The 14,578-nt window shown below is 48.7% G+C and overlaps 1 protein-coding gene across 3 annotated transcripts; it reads left to right on the top strand.

The window, feature by feature from the left end:
• Window positions 1–765: 765 nt before the first annotated feature.
• inka2 (inka box actin regulator 2) lies at window positions 766–14,128 on the top strand. 3 transcript variants are annotated; one of them, XM_047026645.1, is made up of 2 exons: window positions 766–1,245; window positions 10,742–14,128. In XM_047026645.1, the coding sequence occupies exons 1-2, from the start codon at window positions 1,171–1,173 to the stop codon at window positions 11,891–11,893; spliced, it is 1,227 nt and encodes a 408-aa protein (XP_046882601.1). In that variant the 5' UTR covers window positions 766–1,170; the 3' UTR covers window positions 11,894–14,128. The 3 variants fall into 3 exon arrangements, with proteins under 3 accessions (XP_046882601.1, XP_046882603.1, XP_046882602.1); XM_047026647.1 differs by lacking the exon at window positions 766–1,245 and adding an exon at window positions 2,155–2,269; XM_047026646.1 differs by lacking the exon at window positions 766–1,245 and adding an exon at window positions 9,130–9,150.
• The last annotated feature ends 450 nt before the right edge of the window (window positions 14,129–14,578 follow it).

The raw sequence follows: 14,578 nt of genomic DNA, 5'->3' as shown, positions 1-14,578 counted from the left end.
TTCAACACTCTCACAATGCCTGTCCTGACCTCACTTCGGCTGTGTTTCAACACTCTCACAATGCCTGTCCTGACCTCACTTCGGCTGCGTTTCAACACTCTCACAATGCCTGTCCTGACCTCACTTCGGCTGTGTCTCAACACTCTCACGATGCCTGTCCTGACCTCACTTCGCCTGTGTCTCAACACTCTCACAATGCCTGACCTCACTTTGGCTGTGTCTCAACACTCTCACAATGCCTGTCCTGACCTTACTTCGGCTGCGTTTTAACACTCTCACAATGGCTTCTTCCTTCCTCCCTTATTTCTTTGCTACCTTGCTCTCTAAATCAAGCAGCGTTTGGCTGGTCACATGATGTTCCCTACCACACAGTTACACCAATCTAGACCATCCAGATCATGGAACACACACGCAAACAACCCCACTTCCACACAGTAACACACGCACACACTCACTCACAGTCACATACACACACACACACACACACACACACAAACAAACACACACACACAAACAAGTTCGGGGCACATGGCTTTTGCTGACCCTTTGAAAACAAATCAAAATTAATCTTAGATCTAATCTTTGTTCACTGTTGCTCTGACATTACCATTGAGAGAGTAATCGTTGATTTAATTGGCTAAATTGTTGGCCTACAACAATGACTCGCTGTAACTTAATCTTAGAAAAGGTCCAGAGACATGAATATTTCATTTCAGTTCAAACAGGGTATACAGTGGGCAAGGCTAGGTTCAGAGAGCAGTTCATTGGACGAAATTGAGTGTTCAGCGTAAGCGCTTTCACTGAATGGGGAAAACCCCCACATGCACACTGAGTAGCGAGGAAGAGTGACAAGTCACGTTACTGACTTCCTACCGTGCAGACCACAGAAATCACAATTTGGAATTCTTTAAAATCTTTGAAAACATTTTGGGGGGATGAAGCGGTAAAGAGAAGAGTTGAAATCTTGCGTCGAGATTTCGTGTCGTAAGAGACGCGCGCATTCCAGAACAAGATCCGCGAGTTTTTTCTCTCTCAAACCGTCATATCACAATAAAAGGGATGTGTTCCGTTTGACAATTTAATGGCAAGTGGGATCATTTAGGTTTTTTTGAACGACAAACACGTTTTAACAGTGAACAACTAGACTGACTGCTTTAATTGAAAGAGGAGATGGAGCGACCTCATCTCTCCAAATCAGAGCGCAAGAATATGGATACTTGCTTGAGACGATTGAAGCAGGAATTGGTATGTGTTTTTATCATTATGATTATTAACTTTAGACCAATGTAACAGTAACGTAACGTGTGTAGATTTTGTAAACTGTATGGGCTTACGTGCATGCATCCGATGATCCAGTCGACTGCACGTTTTTGGGAAACTTGAGCTTGATCTGGAGCAGACAAAGAAGTAGACATATATAAAATAATATTATAGAAATACAGATATTTCCCCGTCATTGCTTTACGTCGAAGGTACACAACAGTAGACACATTTCACATCAGCGAATTCACTAATAACACGAACGTGATAACCCACTGTCTTCGATATGAATAGAAACGATTGAATAGTATTAATTGTCTGAATTAATATGTATAAATGACAGTTATTTTACACAAATAATGGTTATATTCTAATCGCTAAGCATGGAAGTGCTTCCTCGCATACCCCACCCCCACCCGCACATCTGTGACAGATGTTCATTTAAGCTTAATGGCTCAAACTAAAGACCGTTTTCTTTTATCTCTCATGGCAAGTCTTGTCTTTTGGTGTGTGTGTGTGGGGGGGGGGGGGGGGGGGGCTTTTCCGAACAGTGCAGCATTTTATGGACTCTATTTTGGACTTTATCAATAATTCTGGATGTTGGTTTAAAGTTCTCCATAGTCTCCAGGAATCAATCTAACCACTCCTTATAAAAAGAGCAGTCTAATGCCTTTAGGTTTATTGGTCTCTCGTTCTCAATGTTTTTTAATTCAGCTTCCTGTCCTAACGGTTTAGGATTGACAATAACAAACAGAGAGATCCAGAGTTGGTCTCCACGTTTGAAATGTTCGAACACAATCCTACATGGAGCTTCGCTGTCACATCCTAATCTTTTGGCAGCTGGCCGAACCGTGTTCAATGACTGCCGCAGATTCTTCTGGAACAATCTTCAAAGGCACGTTCGTTCACCCGTCGCTACGGGGGCTATGCAACATGAGGACTGCTGGTTGTGGGCTGGGCTGTCTCCGCCAAATTAGCTTCGCGTCTGTCGGTTGGCACGGGTTACCAGGTACGGCCGTGGAGGGGCTGCATGGTGTTGTCGTTTTGCCATCTATATAAAAAGAAGCGTCTGAGAGCTGAGAAACATCCAGAGAGCAGATGCCTCTTTCTTTCTGCTTCCCTCTTTCTTTCTCTCTTTCTTTCTCTCACTGCTACCTCTCCCTCTCTCTCTTCTCCCTCTTATTTCCCCCATCTTCTATTTCTCTTTCTCTACCTCTTTTTCACCCCCTTTCTTCCACTCTTTCTAATTCTTTCCCCCTCTCTTTCTACTTGTTTCTGTCTCTTTTTACCTCCCTCTCTGTCTCTCCCCCTCTTCCTAGCTCTCACCCCCCAACCCACGTTAGACCTGCCATGTGGAGCCCAATCTGTTGGGTTCAGCGTTGCCAACGCAGTCACACGTCCCCTAACCTTGCGTCTTGAGTCTTCCTGGAAGGAAGTTGGCAGTGGCCTCTTCAGACAGGAGGAACCCAGAGAAGCACTCTCCCCTGTCAGACTGTCAGGAACACTGGGCTCGTTTGGAGGGTTTTCCTCATTGGTTCAGATTGAAACCTGGAAGAGAGGGAAGGTTGTGAAGGAGGAAAATCAAGATACATTTTTACAGTTTGACACGTGAAACTGATGTGAGACTGTGAGGAAGGGGTATGTGCTCATAGTTTAGGGGAAAACTCGTTACTATAGATGTTCTGCCAGATTACAAGCCAGCATAGATCCATCATCAGGAGTTTCCCCTCCCCAGGCCCCCTCCCCTCTCCCCTCTCCCCTCTCCCCTCTCCCTTCTCACCCTCCTCTCCCCTCCCCTCCCCTCCCCTCCCCTCCCCTCCCCTCCCCTCCCCTCCCCTCCCCTCCCCTCCCCTCCCCTCCCCTCCCCTCCCCTCCCCTCCCCTCTCCCCCTATGGGAGTGCTGTTGGGAGGTGTGAACAGTCTGGGGTCAGGAGGCCCTGTCTGTGTGGGCCAGGGTCAGGTTAGGCCGAACAGTGAACTTTGACCCCTAGTCTATATCTATTACCGCTGTGGACTGCTGCTCAGCACACAGTCCCAGTCTGGTGTTTTTTCACAACCTGAATTTCTCAGTTCATGGGCCAGCAGTTGATACAGACGGTGATAGCGAACACTTTGTAGACGGAGGGTTACGATTCGGGTCAGTGTTCGATTTCGGGTCAATTTTGGGCACAAAGAAATTAGTGGAATGTCTAACGCAAGCAAACGCGTTGTATAGTTGAACACAGTGAAATGATGATTGGGAACGTGCGTTCACACTGTAGACGCTGGACTTGAGTCCAAAATCTTGTTGTCTCTACTTGGAATATGTTGAATTGGCTGCCATGTCCTGCGCTTAACACGATTTCAAGTCCCACACAGATGACTGAACACGTTTAGGACTCGCTACATTAAGGATGTACATTTCACCCACGCCTCGCCCAACCTCAGCTCCATCTGACTCCATTTTGTGCCTTGTGACGGATGGAACATTTCTTAGATTCAAACCCACCGTCCACATGCTTTAACGTGAGCATGACCCCCCAGGGAAAACGATGAATCCCCCCCCCGGCAAAGTGGGAGAGAGAGAGACTATAAAAATTTCAAATAACCGACCTCGGTTGAATCATTACTACCACACTAGAACATGAGTCAAAGCTGAGTGAAAATGTAAATAGCAATGCCCTCTGCCATGTCTCCCCTTCCCTCCCCTCTCCGCTATCTGTTCTAGAAGGTTCCAGACTACATTTATGTCTACGTGAGGGCACACCTCTGGGATCCGAACATGACACGATCGTTTGATAGAGATACTGGCGCTAATTTCACTCTTGTGCCTTTCTATCTTTCTAATGCCTGAAGTCATGCACACATAACTGTCATCTTGGAATGCTTTTCAAAAGCCACTGTGCATGAGCTCATAGAATGCTGGGAAATATTTGAAATTGTAACTGCCACTGTGGTTTCTGTCCTCAGAGCTCTGTGTTGTGAAAAAACTGCTAACTTTCTCCACACTTTGACAGTAAAGACAGGAAACATTTCTGGTGTAATTTGCTCCTGTGTGTGTGTGTGTCTGTGTGTGTGTGTGGTGTCTGATGTGTGTGTGGTGTGTGTGTGTGGTTTGTGTGTGTGTGTGTGTGGTGTCAGTATGTGAGTGTGTATTCTGTGTGTGTATGGTGTGTGTGTGGTGTCTGTGTGTGTGTGTGTGTGTGTGTGTGTGTGGTGTCAGTATGTGAGTGTGTATTCTGTGTGTGTATGGTGTGTGTGTGGTGTCTGTGTGTGTGTGTGTGTGGTGTCTGTGTGTGTGTGTGTGTGTGTGTGTGGTGTGGTGTCAGTATGTGAGTGTGTATTCTGTGTGTGTATGGTGTGTGTGTGTGTATGGTTTGTGTGTGTGTGTATGGTGTGTGTAGACCCCCACAGCTCCCTTCTCCAGCCCCCAGTCCTTCCTTCCTGCCTGCTGGAACCAGCCTGGCTCAGGCTGGCAGCTGTGTGGGGGAGCTGGGAGGCTAAGATGACCTCACACACTGTCTCTGTTTACGCCTCGCAGATAGAGCATGCACAGGAGACTGGATGAAAGAGTCCCAGTGACGCGTACCTTCCTACTGAACTCACACTCACCATGTTTTGCCTTCACGCTAATCGTCGCGCTAATAAAAGATCTTGGATCGTCTCTAGCTCTCGCCGTGTTGCAGTTCGGTGAAAGAGCGCTCGGTGATTAACTAAGTAGCGTTGGTGAGGCTCCCATGGAGTGCTGATGTCTGAATGTTTCATCAAGTGACTGACAGCCTCTAGGAGTCTCTGGAAAAGGAGAGGAGGGTGATGGGAGGAAAGAAGAGAGGAGAGCAGGAAAGGATTTACTATTTGTACTGGGTAAACAAAATTAAGGGCAGTATTTGCACATAGTGTTTGTGTGACACAAACACAGCCTGTGGCCCCCGGACACAGAGCGTGAATCTGCCCTTGGCCTACACAAGCCAGCATTGATACGTACTGAGCAGGAGAGGTAGGGTGGGAGTGACACACACCCAACCCTTCTCTCCCATATACACCCTGTCCCACCCCCATATAACTCCCCCTCTCCTCCGACCCAACCACACAACGCCCCCTTCTACTACACACACCCTCTCTCTCTTTCACACACACACCCTCTCTCTCACACACACACCCATCACACACAGCGTCTCTCACACACACACCCCTCACACACCCTGTCTCTCCACACACACACCCCTCACACACCCTCTCTCTCACACACACACCCATCACACACAGCGTCTCTCACACACACACACCCCTCACACACCCTGTCTCTCACACACACACACACCCCTCACACACCCTCTCTCTCACACACACACCCCTCACACACACACACGCACACCCCTCACACACCCTCTCTCTCACACACACACCCCTCACACACACACACGCACACCCCTCACACACAATCCCTTCTGCATGGGCACAGGCTAGTGTTTGATAACCTTGGCCTCTATATCTCCTCATGCTGTGGCCAACAACAACAACCGTGAATAGGCTTGGTGTACGCCGCCTCTGTACGTCTGGTCTGGAGGAGGTTGCTGGGTTCACACCCAATACGACCTCTAAAATTTGTATGTTTATGTTTTTTTTATTGTCATTTATATTATATTATTTGTGTGCTAGTAATCCTGTTAAAGTACTTCAACATGGTTTCCGAAAGACAGCCTGCATTCACATTTGGAAACTCACACACATGCCTACACAAACACCACACACTTACACATATAAAACACCACATACACACTCATTTTCACACACAAACTCCACACGCACACACACGTTCTGTGTGACTACACACACGCGTGTGCAGTCAGAGAGTGGGGTTGAGAGTGAGGAGCTTGAAACTCCTCCTGACTGAGAGAGACTACGTTAGAGACGCTCAATCTCAACCCACAGCAAAGATATCCTGTTGATTTATTTATGCTAAGTGGGATTTAATTCAGATTCATGCATATTATATGATTAGCAAGAGTATTGATGCTGGTTTGATTGAATGAACACTTACTGGGCTTTCAACTGCTATGCCCTTCACTTTGACTCTGTCTGGGTAAGACATAACATCATAGTCCAAAGAACAGAACTTTTAATGCTCACTTTGAATGACCCTTCATTTAAAATAGATTGAAGACAGCGATTGTGTTCATCTCCAACCTTGACGTTTTCAAGTCTGAAGTGTGTCACCATGAAGATAGATGGGTTGTCTTTTAGTAACGTTTTCATCCAGCTTCCTCGCGAGCATTTCTCTGTTCTTGCGTGTTACGTGTTTTTTTTTTCTTCTCTCGTCTACGCCTACTTGTCTGCACTTGGGGGAGGTCGGAAAATCAAGCCTTTATTAGCAGATAGCCTAAAATGTTTGTGCATTTTGACAATAGACTTTAACTTGATGTGTAACAGCTCATCTTAATAGCAAATAAACATCCGAGCTACGTTCAGTAACCTACAGAATAACCAGTGACTTACTGTAGCCCACTCTGAATTAATGTAATATCCAGTCTGATTTAACTTGAATAAACTGCAGCATCCCGAACAGTCCAAGACCAGATTCCCTTAGGAACTAAAAGTTTTGTCTAATCATTTTCTCCAGATTTAACTGAACCAATTCCCTTAAAAGACGTTAATCAAAATCATTATAAAAAATTTTCTTCCTCGTTTCGTTGCAAGACCAGAGGATTTGGCGTAGCCTACTGCTGCAGCCTACTGCCTACTTCTGTTACATCTCCTGTCATGTGTTAACGGTGACTGTCAGCTAATAGCGGGGTATCGCTAATTAGCAAGTTTAGTTTAGTTAGTTTATAGCTACCTCCAAAAAATAGCCCAGCAGCGTGAGATGCTGGTGTGTATAGAGTCTGGCAAGGGTTGACATATTTAGGCCAGCGAGTTTTAGAGGCTAGGCAGTGACGACGGCAAATAGGTTTAGCTAGCTAGCACAGTCAGGTCAACAATATGACTAGGCTCATTTCTTCGGGGCATGTTATGAATTATTAATATCTGTAGAGACTAGGAAGTGGGGTGAATACTGCTTTTGTACTGTAGCCTATCGTTTGGTTGGAGATTCATGTATTTTGGATGAGAGGAGAGATTGCGAGTCAGCGTTTGCGTGTTTGAACGAAACAAGACACCGAAACTATAAAGGTGGAAAATGTAGGATATTTCGAAACTAAAGAATATAAAGCCGCCTTTGGAACAACGGTATTCCCAAAAAACCTCCTTGCCCGAGGCGTCAAGCATGTCACGGTCTTGTCGACAGCAGCCAAGCTATGCGGCTCTGACGGTGCGATATGTAGCTCAACTCTTTGAACTTGTCCGTGGTTGAAAGTAAACAGTAATTACTCGCGGTTTCCCAGCCCGTAAAGTCAGCCAATTACACCTAATGAAGTCAGCCGTATGTGTGTGAGACGGGAAAGTAAAGACAAGCTGATGGGGCTTAATTACCTAGCCTGCGTGTTATCACGAAATACAGACAATGCCCTTTTGTCTTGCAGAGTATGCATGGCCAGGCTTCTTAGTATGACCTCGCAACCGGCTATTAAGATCTCCACCGTTCCATATGCTAAGCTACAGGCTTGTCTGATCTCAGCTCTACTTTCTATTGGAGATTTCGACTGCGTATGGGTGAACATATTTAACATTCGGGATTGTGTGCTCTTAATAGGATTAATGCGCACCGCTGTCAGCAGCTGTTTGGAAAGGTGGACGGCTCATGCACTAGTTTCACTAATACAACATTAATAAATACATTCAATAAAAACAACATGAATGCATTAGTTGTATGCCGATGTAGATAAGTGTCTGCATAACGAATACAAACTTCAAATAGGCCTACTCTGTAAAATACAAACGTGACGTGTTAGAAATTGAAAGGATATCATTCTTTCATGTCTTGTGTGTTTTAGCAGTCGTCATCTGGACGAGTTCTCTAGGAGATTATAATTATATCTGCACAAAACTTCAGATAAACCGTTCCCACGGCATTAGCGTGTTTTGTGTGACGCTACTGTCAGACACAGTTGCTGCACATGAACCTTTCCCATCCTGTGTGGTGTCAGTGTGTGATTGAGCTGGGTGTGGAGGAGGAGTGTGCGGGGGGGGGGGGGGGGGGGGGGGGGGGGGGTACTTTCCAATATCACTGTCGCCCCCCTCCTTTCATCCTCCATGTGTTCTAATGGTGTAATGCTTAATTGAATCCATTAAAGAGTCCATCTATCTATCAGCCATCTAGACATATGGCATGACCCCCCTCCAGCCACCCTGCCTCCGCCCCCCCCCCCCCTTGCACACACTGCTGTCACCCTATTCCCATCCCACCAACACTGCTGTGACTCTTACTAACTCTCCCTCCTCAATCCCCCTCTCTCCATTTTTCTCTCCATCTCCCTTTCTCTATCTCTCCATCTCTCCCTCATTTCACCTCTTCAACAGATCAACTGAGAATGCCATTGCCAATATATGTCTATGAGGATGCTAATATATATATATATATATATATATATATATATATCCTCTCTGTTTAACTGTTTTTCATCCTCTCTTTTTTCTCTCTTCCTCCATCCCTCTCTGTCTCCCTCTTTACATCATTCACCCCCTCCCTCCCCCTCTCTCTTTCCCTCCTTCCCCCTCCTTCACCCCCTCCCTCCCCCTCTCTCATTGTCATTACTGTGAGCTTGACTGAGAACACGCCCACCGTTAGGGATTAGTGTCTAGACACATCTGATTGGCTGCCAACTCACAGAGCCCCCCCCCCCCCCCCCCCCTCATTGGTGGGCGCCTCATATAAGGGTTGTCAGTCTTCTGGGTTCGAAAGGTGACTGCCGTCAATCTCAACCTGACAGGACAGAGAAGAACAGAAAGCCCTGGTTCTGTTGACACAGCAAGGAGGTGAGCTGGTTCTCTCAACCCAGGGGAGGTGAGGTGGAGGTGGGGTAGAGGGGTGGAGGTGGGGTGGAGGTGGGGGTAGAGGGGTCGAGGGGTGGAGGTGGGGTAGAGGGGTGGAGGTGGGGTAGAGGGGTGGAGGTGGGGTAGAGGGGTCGAGAGGGGTAGAGGGGTCGAGGTGGGGTAGAGGGGTGGAGGTGGGGTGGAGGGGCTGGTAAAGGTCAAAACATTGGGGTGTTTTCTCATCGCCCCCAGTGTCACTGTACAGACTGTAGTGTTGTGAAGCAGTGTCACTGTACAGACTGTAGTGTTGTGAAGCAGTGTCACTGTACAGACTGTAGTGTTGTGAAGCAGAGGTGACAGTTAACATCCAGTTTGGTGGATCAAGGAGATTGAAAGCTGATCAGTTGTTCTGTACTTCCTCAGTGTGTGTCTGCTTGTGCTGGGAGAGATGCTGCTGAGAGCTTCAGCTCTGTGGGGCTACTGTAGATGGCCTGGGGCCATCCTCAGAAATATCTAGACGACTTTGATCTTTTTCTTCTTTCTGGTTCAAAGAAGCGAGAGGATGACACGTTGTCACGGGTGACACGTTGTCTTGGGTACCACGTTGTCACGGGTGACGTGTTGTCATGGGTAACGTGTGTTTTTATATGAAGTGAAAAGTGTCTGGAGGAAGGACAGGAAGTCAAGTTGTTCCCTTAGGGTCACTGCTGGTTACAAGACCATGATTTATAGAGAGGAATGGGTGAAGAGAGGGAGGAAGAGTAGACATGTGAGAGAAAGAGAGATAGAAAAGATGAAAAGAAAAAAGATAGACCAGAGAGGAGAATGGGAGAGGGTGTGGGAGAGAGAGTGTGGGGGGGCGAGAGAAGGTGTGGGAGAGAGAGAGTGTGTGTGTGGGGGGAGAGGGAGAGTGTGTGTGGAGGGAGAGAGAGAGAGCATGTGTGTGGGGGAGAGGGAGAGAGAAAGAGTGGGGGCCCCCCCCCATCTGTCTTGGTCCCAGATCCACTCACACGCAGCACATATGGGGGGAGCTGTCACTCAAACCTGATCACGTGACCTAAAACAAAACATGGAAAGCCTCGTGGCACAACGGCCAACGGTGCATCAAAGTAACGACATGTGGTCATCACAGTACTAGACAGACATGTGGTCATCACAGTACTGTAGACAGACAGTGAATAAACAGGTTTCTTTGTGTTCTCCTCAGTCCCTAATGTTGGCATGTTATTGTACTAGGGCAATGCTGAGCTGATGTTGTGACAGGCCTGAATGTAAAAGATGATGTGGTTAAATTAATGAGTTTAGTTAAACTAACTGTCTATTTCCTCACCTTCTTCCTCCTCCCCACCTCCTCCCCTCCCTCCTTCTCCCCCCTTCACCTCCTCCTCCTCCCCCCTTCACCTCCTCCCCCCTTCACCTCCTCCTCCTCCCCTCTTCACCTCCTCCTCCTCCCCTCTTCACCTCCTCCTCCTCCCCCCCTTCACCTCCTCCTCCTCCCCCCCCTTCACCTCCTCCTCCCCACCTCCTCCCCTCCTCCTCCTCCCCTCTTCACCTCCTCCTCATCCCTGGCCTCCCCACTTCTCCCCTCCTCCAGCTGTCTATGAAGGAGGCAGGTGATGGCCTCCATGTGCAGATGAACTCCATGATGGGGGCTCTTCAGGAACTCAAGCTCCTCCAGGTCCACACAGCGTTGGAGCAGCTAGACGTCTCAGGCCGTCCTGTCCCAGGGGCCCCGGCCCCCCCGCCCCCTCCCCCAGCGGCAGCACCCATCTGTGGCCCCCTCCCCGGCCTCCTGGCCCCCAGGCCTCCTCTGGTCCGGACTACAAGCAGAGAGTCCCAGAGCCAGAGCCAGAGGCAGAGCCAGAGCTGGGCTGACCAACACAGGAGCAGTCTGGACACTTCTCCCTCCTCCTCCAGCCTGGAGAGTGAGACCCTGAGCCTCCCCAACCCCGACCTCCACCCCCAGCCCCGGCCTCTCCCCAGGAGGGTGTCAGGCTACACCGCCCCCCAGGTGGACTTCTGCGGCCCCCGGCTCAGCCACCCTCCCCCGGCCCCCGCCCAGGCCCCTCCCCAGCCCCTGGACCTCCCAGGTATCCTGTACAGTCTCTCCAGAGAGGGCCCCTCCCTGGACAGCGACTTCTCCCAGGACAGCATGGACGATTCCAGCGACTGGACCTCCTCGCTCATGAGCCGCTGTCGCAACCGGCAGCCCTTGGTCCTGGGCGACAACGTGTTTGCAGACCTGGTGGGGAACTGGCTGGACCTGCCCGAACTGGAGAGGGAGGAGGAGGACCGGGAGGAGGGAGGGGAGGCGGGTGGGCGGGGCTCCGACAGGCCCAACTCCCCTGCCCACCCTCTCCGTCTGAGCCGCTCGCAGGAGATCTGCAGGAAATTCTCCCTCACCACCAACATCTTTAAGAAGTTCCTGCGGGGCGTGCGTCCAGACCGGGACAAGCTGCTGAAGGAGCGGCCGGGCTGGGCGGCAGCCCCGGAGACGGGGCCCCAGGGCGGCCTCTCCAAGAGGCCCAGGAAGGCCCCGGCCTCCAAGGCCCGAGGCAGCTTCTACCTGCCCTTCTGGGCGGCGGGGGCCCCTCAGGGGAAGGGTCGGCCGGGGGCGCCTGCCCTGGAGGAGCCGGGGAACCCCAGGCCCCTGTTCTCTGGGATCCTCATAGACAGGAGGCTGGCGGAGGGCAGAGTGGAGAGAACACAGCCCTTGTTTGACTATAACACGGCAGTGTGGGTCTGACAGGCCTCCTCATCCTCTCCATCCTCCTCCTTCTCTCCTCCTCCTCCTCCCCCTTCTCCACGAACACTGCCAGCCTGGAGACAGGTGCTGCAGATGTGAACAGAGCTCAGTGTGTGTGTGTGTGTGTGTGTGTGTGTCAGACTATGAACTGCAAGATGAACGGAGCAGACAGACTTTTCCCAGCACGGGGGAGGAAGGGGGGTGGGGATTATCAGGGCGACTATTTGTTCGACAATTCTGAAGACCTGTCTGTGAGAGAGAGAGAGAGAGAGAGAGAGAGAGAGAGAGAGAGAGAGGGAGAGAGAGGGAGAGAGAGAGAGAGGGAGAGAGAGGGAGAGAGAGAGAGGGAGGGAGAGACAGAGATATTGCTTTCTCTCGACATCACGTGCTCTGGACTACACAACAGACGGTACTTCCATACGGACTAACGCACAACCACAGATTCTCCTCCGACTGAGGTGCCATAAATTTGCTCATTTGAAGACGTTATGGGATTATTGTAGACATTTGTTTCTATGTTTCTGGAGTGTATTCTGCACTGTCGTACAGACCACAGTGAGGGTTCTTACTCTAGTGATAAACAGAGCTGGTCAACTGCATGGACACAAACCCTTTCTACTACTACCTTCACAAAAACAGTTGTCACTGAACTGACACAAATAATACAGTCACTATATGCCGTTTAATCAGCCACATTATTTCACATATACAAGGATTTACTGTTGATGTCCGGGGTTTAGCTTGCGGGCTAATGCATCTTAGGACGTGCGTGCGATCCTGAGGTCAGTACAGGCTGGTAATGTCATGTCATCACCTTGCTCAGGAAATGCCCAGTTCTTGATCACCATCACAGATAAAAACTGCAAGGAGACTAAATAAAAAAAGATAAACACACTGTATTTTATGTATTTTATGTCATCTAATGCGGTTTAATTAATCTTTACTCTTATCTTTTCGAGGGCGATGTGTGTTTTTTTGTGGGTGGGTGAGGACAGTGAAGGGGCAGCGGTACCGCGAAGAATTTTGGGCCCCGTGAAGGCCATTTCAACCCTGGGTAGTTAGTCCTACTCCCCCCCCCCCACACACACACACTTTACTGCCCCTGCAAAGGGGTAAACCCACCCCATGGAGACTGTGTGGTGGTGTTTAAGACAAAGCACCGCTAACCTGCGTAATCAGGTCACGCCGACGGGTATATGATGGCCCTCAGGATCCACAGGTTCAGAACTGAGAAGAAAACTGAGGTTTACACTTGAGATACGATGATGTCAGCCAAGTTGAGCAGCAATAACAGAAGCAAAAACCAACATCTTCAATGAATCAGGAGCTAACAGATGTCTTTTAATTTTTTATGAATGGATTTAATGAAACCATAATAAATACATTTAGAAAAAGAATAAAACTTGCTTTCTAGCCATAACAGTTAAATTGAGTATCTTTCATTGTAATCTGTTGTCAGACTAATCGGGGGCCGATGGGATTATGGAAATGTTCTTCCTGGTGTTTGAGGGACGGTTACTTCATTAAAACGAGCCAGAGAAGGTCAAAGGTCAACTCAGTGGATCTGAGTCTGAGTCTCTGGTCTGAAAAACAAGAGTTTGACAAAAAGGAACATGTGAAAAATGACAGGCTGGTCCTGAACCTGTCTAATGATTCTAACAGGCTCCTGCAACATGCTACTCCCTGAGGGAGAATCAAGTATATAACCTGGTCTGACAAATACAGCATCACTTCACTATTTCTGTACTTCTGAGGTAAAATAAATAAATAATAAATACAAATAAAAAAAACATGTTGTACAGATGTTACAAAACGTACCAAATAAAAAAATTAAATAAAAACCTTGTTACGCAAGGACAATCTTCTGCTCTCTCTAACCAGAGATACGTATCAGGAAGTTGAGTTAACGTGAGACAACAAGTCGGTTGATCCATGCAGGAAGCAGGAGAGCTGGCTGGCTTCACCCTCCAGCCTGCCTGGCCATCTGGTGCTGCATATTCAGGTCACATCAGGTCCAGGGAGGGGAGACGGCCTGTCACACACACCCTGACAGGACTTTGGAGATTTGAGTTTATTTTTTACTTTGTTTTGTTTGTGTTTCTGTCAATCTTAAGTGGAATTCTTGCAGGTTTTGTTGTTTTGTTGGTTCTGCGAACCACTGTGGTTTTGAGTTTGTCTACGTGCACCGTAAATCTGTGACAGATTCTGTACGTTAATAATAATAAAAAAATATCAGAAAGCCATCACATCTCTGCCTTTGTTCTGGTCTGAGAATCATTTAGTGCGCATCCACTTTCTCCCTCGCTAGACACGAGTTCACTTGCATTCTGTGATCAACACAGTTGTTTCATGGGTTGTCTGTTCATCACGGTTCAGTACGTTTGCAGTCTTCTCTGCGTCTCCAGCCTGGTTTAGAAAGCTGGAAAACAGGGCAGCTCAAAGAGCTAACTCAGCACAACAACAGGGCCTCGCTTCTACCTGACTGTAAATAGCTGTTTGTAAACCAGATCGGCCCGCCAGACTCCCATGCTCAGCCCTGAGTCTCTCTAAGTGCTGCACCCCGAGAGGCTGACAGGGGGGCGTCAGGGTCAGAGGATCGGGGGCTGTGAGTGGGCCTCAGCTGAAGCCAGAGTGACTCTAAATCTGGACGGGAGCTGCACTTCTCGTCTTTAATAAGTAAACACG

The sequence above is a fragment of the Hypomesus transpacificus genome, chromosome 9 (assembly GCF_021917145.1).
Source record: "Hypomesus transpacificus isolate Combined female chromosome 9, fHypTra1, whole genome shotgun sequence".
Taxonomy (NCBI): domain Eukaryota; kingdom Metazoa; phylum Chordata; class Actinopteri; order Osmeriformes; family Osmeridae; genus Hypomesus; species Hypomesus transpacificus.
This window is presented reverse-complemented; position numbering and strand designations above follow the sequence as displayed.

Coding starts and splice junctions, on each gene's coding strand:
- inka2 (XM_047026645.1), top strand. CDS start 1,171: ATGGAGCGACCTCATCTCTCCAAATCAGAGCGCAAGAATATGGATACT. Junction 1,246..10,741: donor GACGATTGAAGCAGGAATTG/GTATGTGTTTTT, acceptor CCCCTCCTCCAG/CTGTCTATGAAGGAGGCAGG.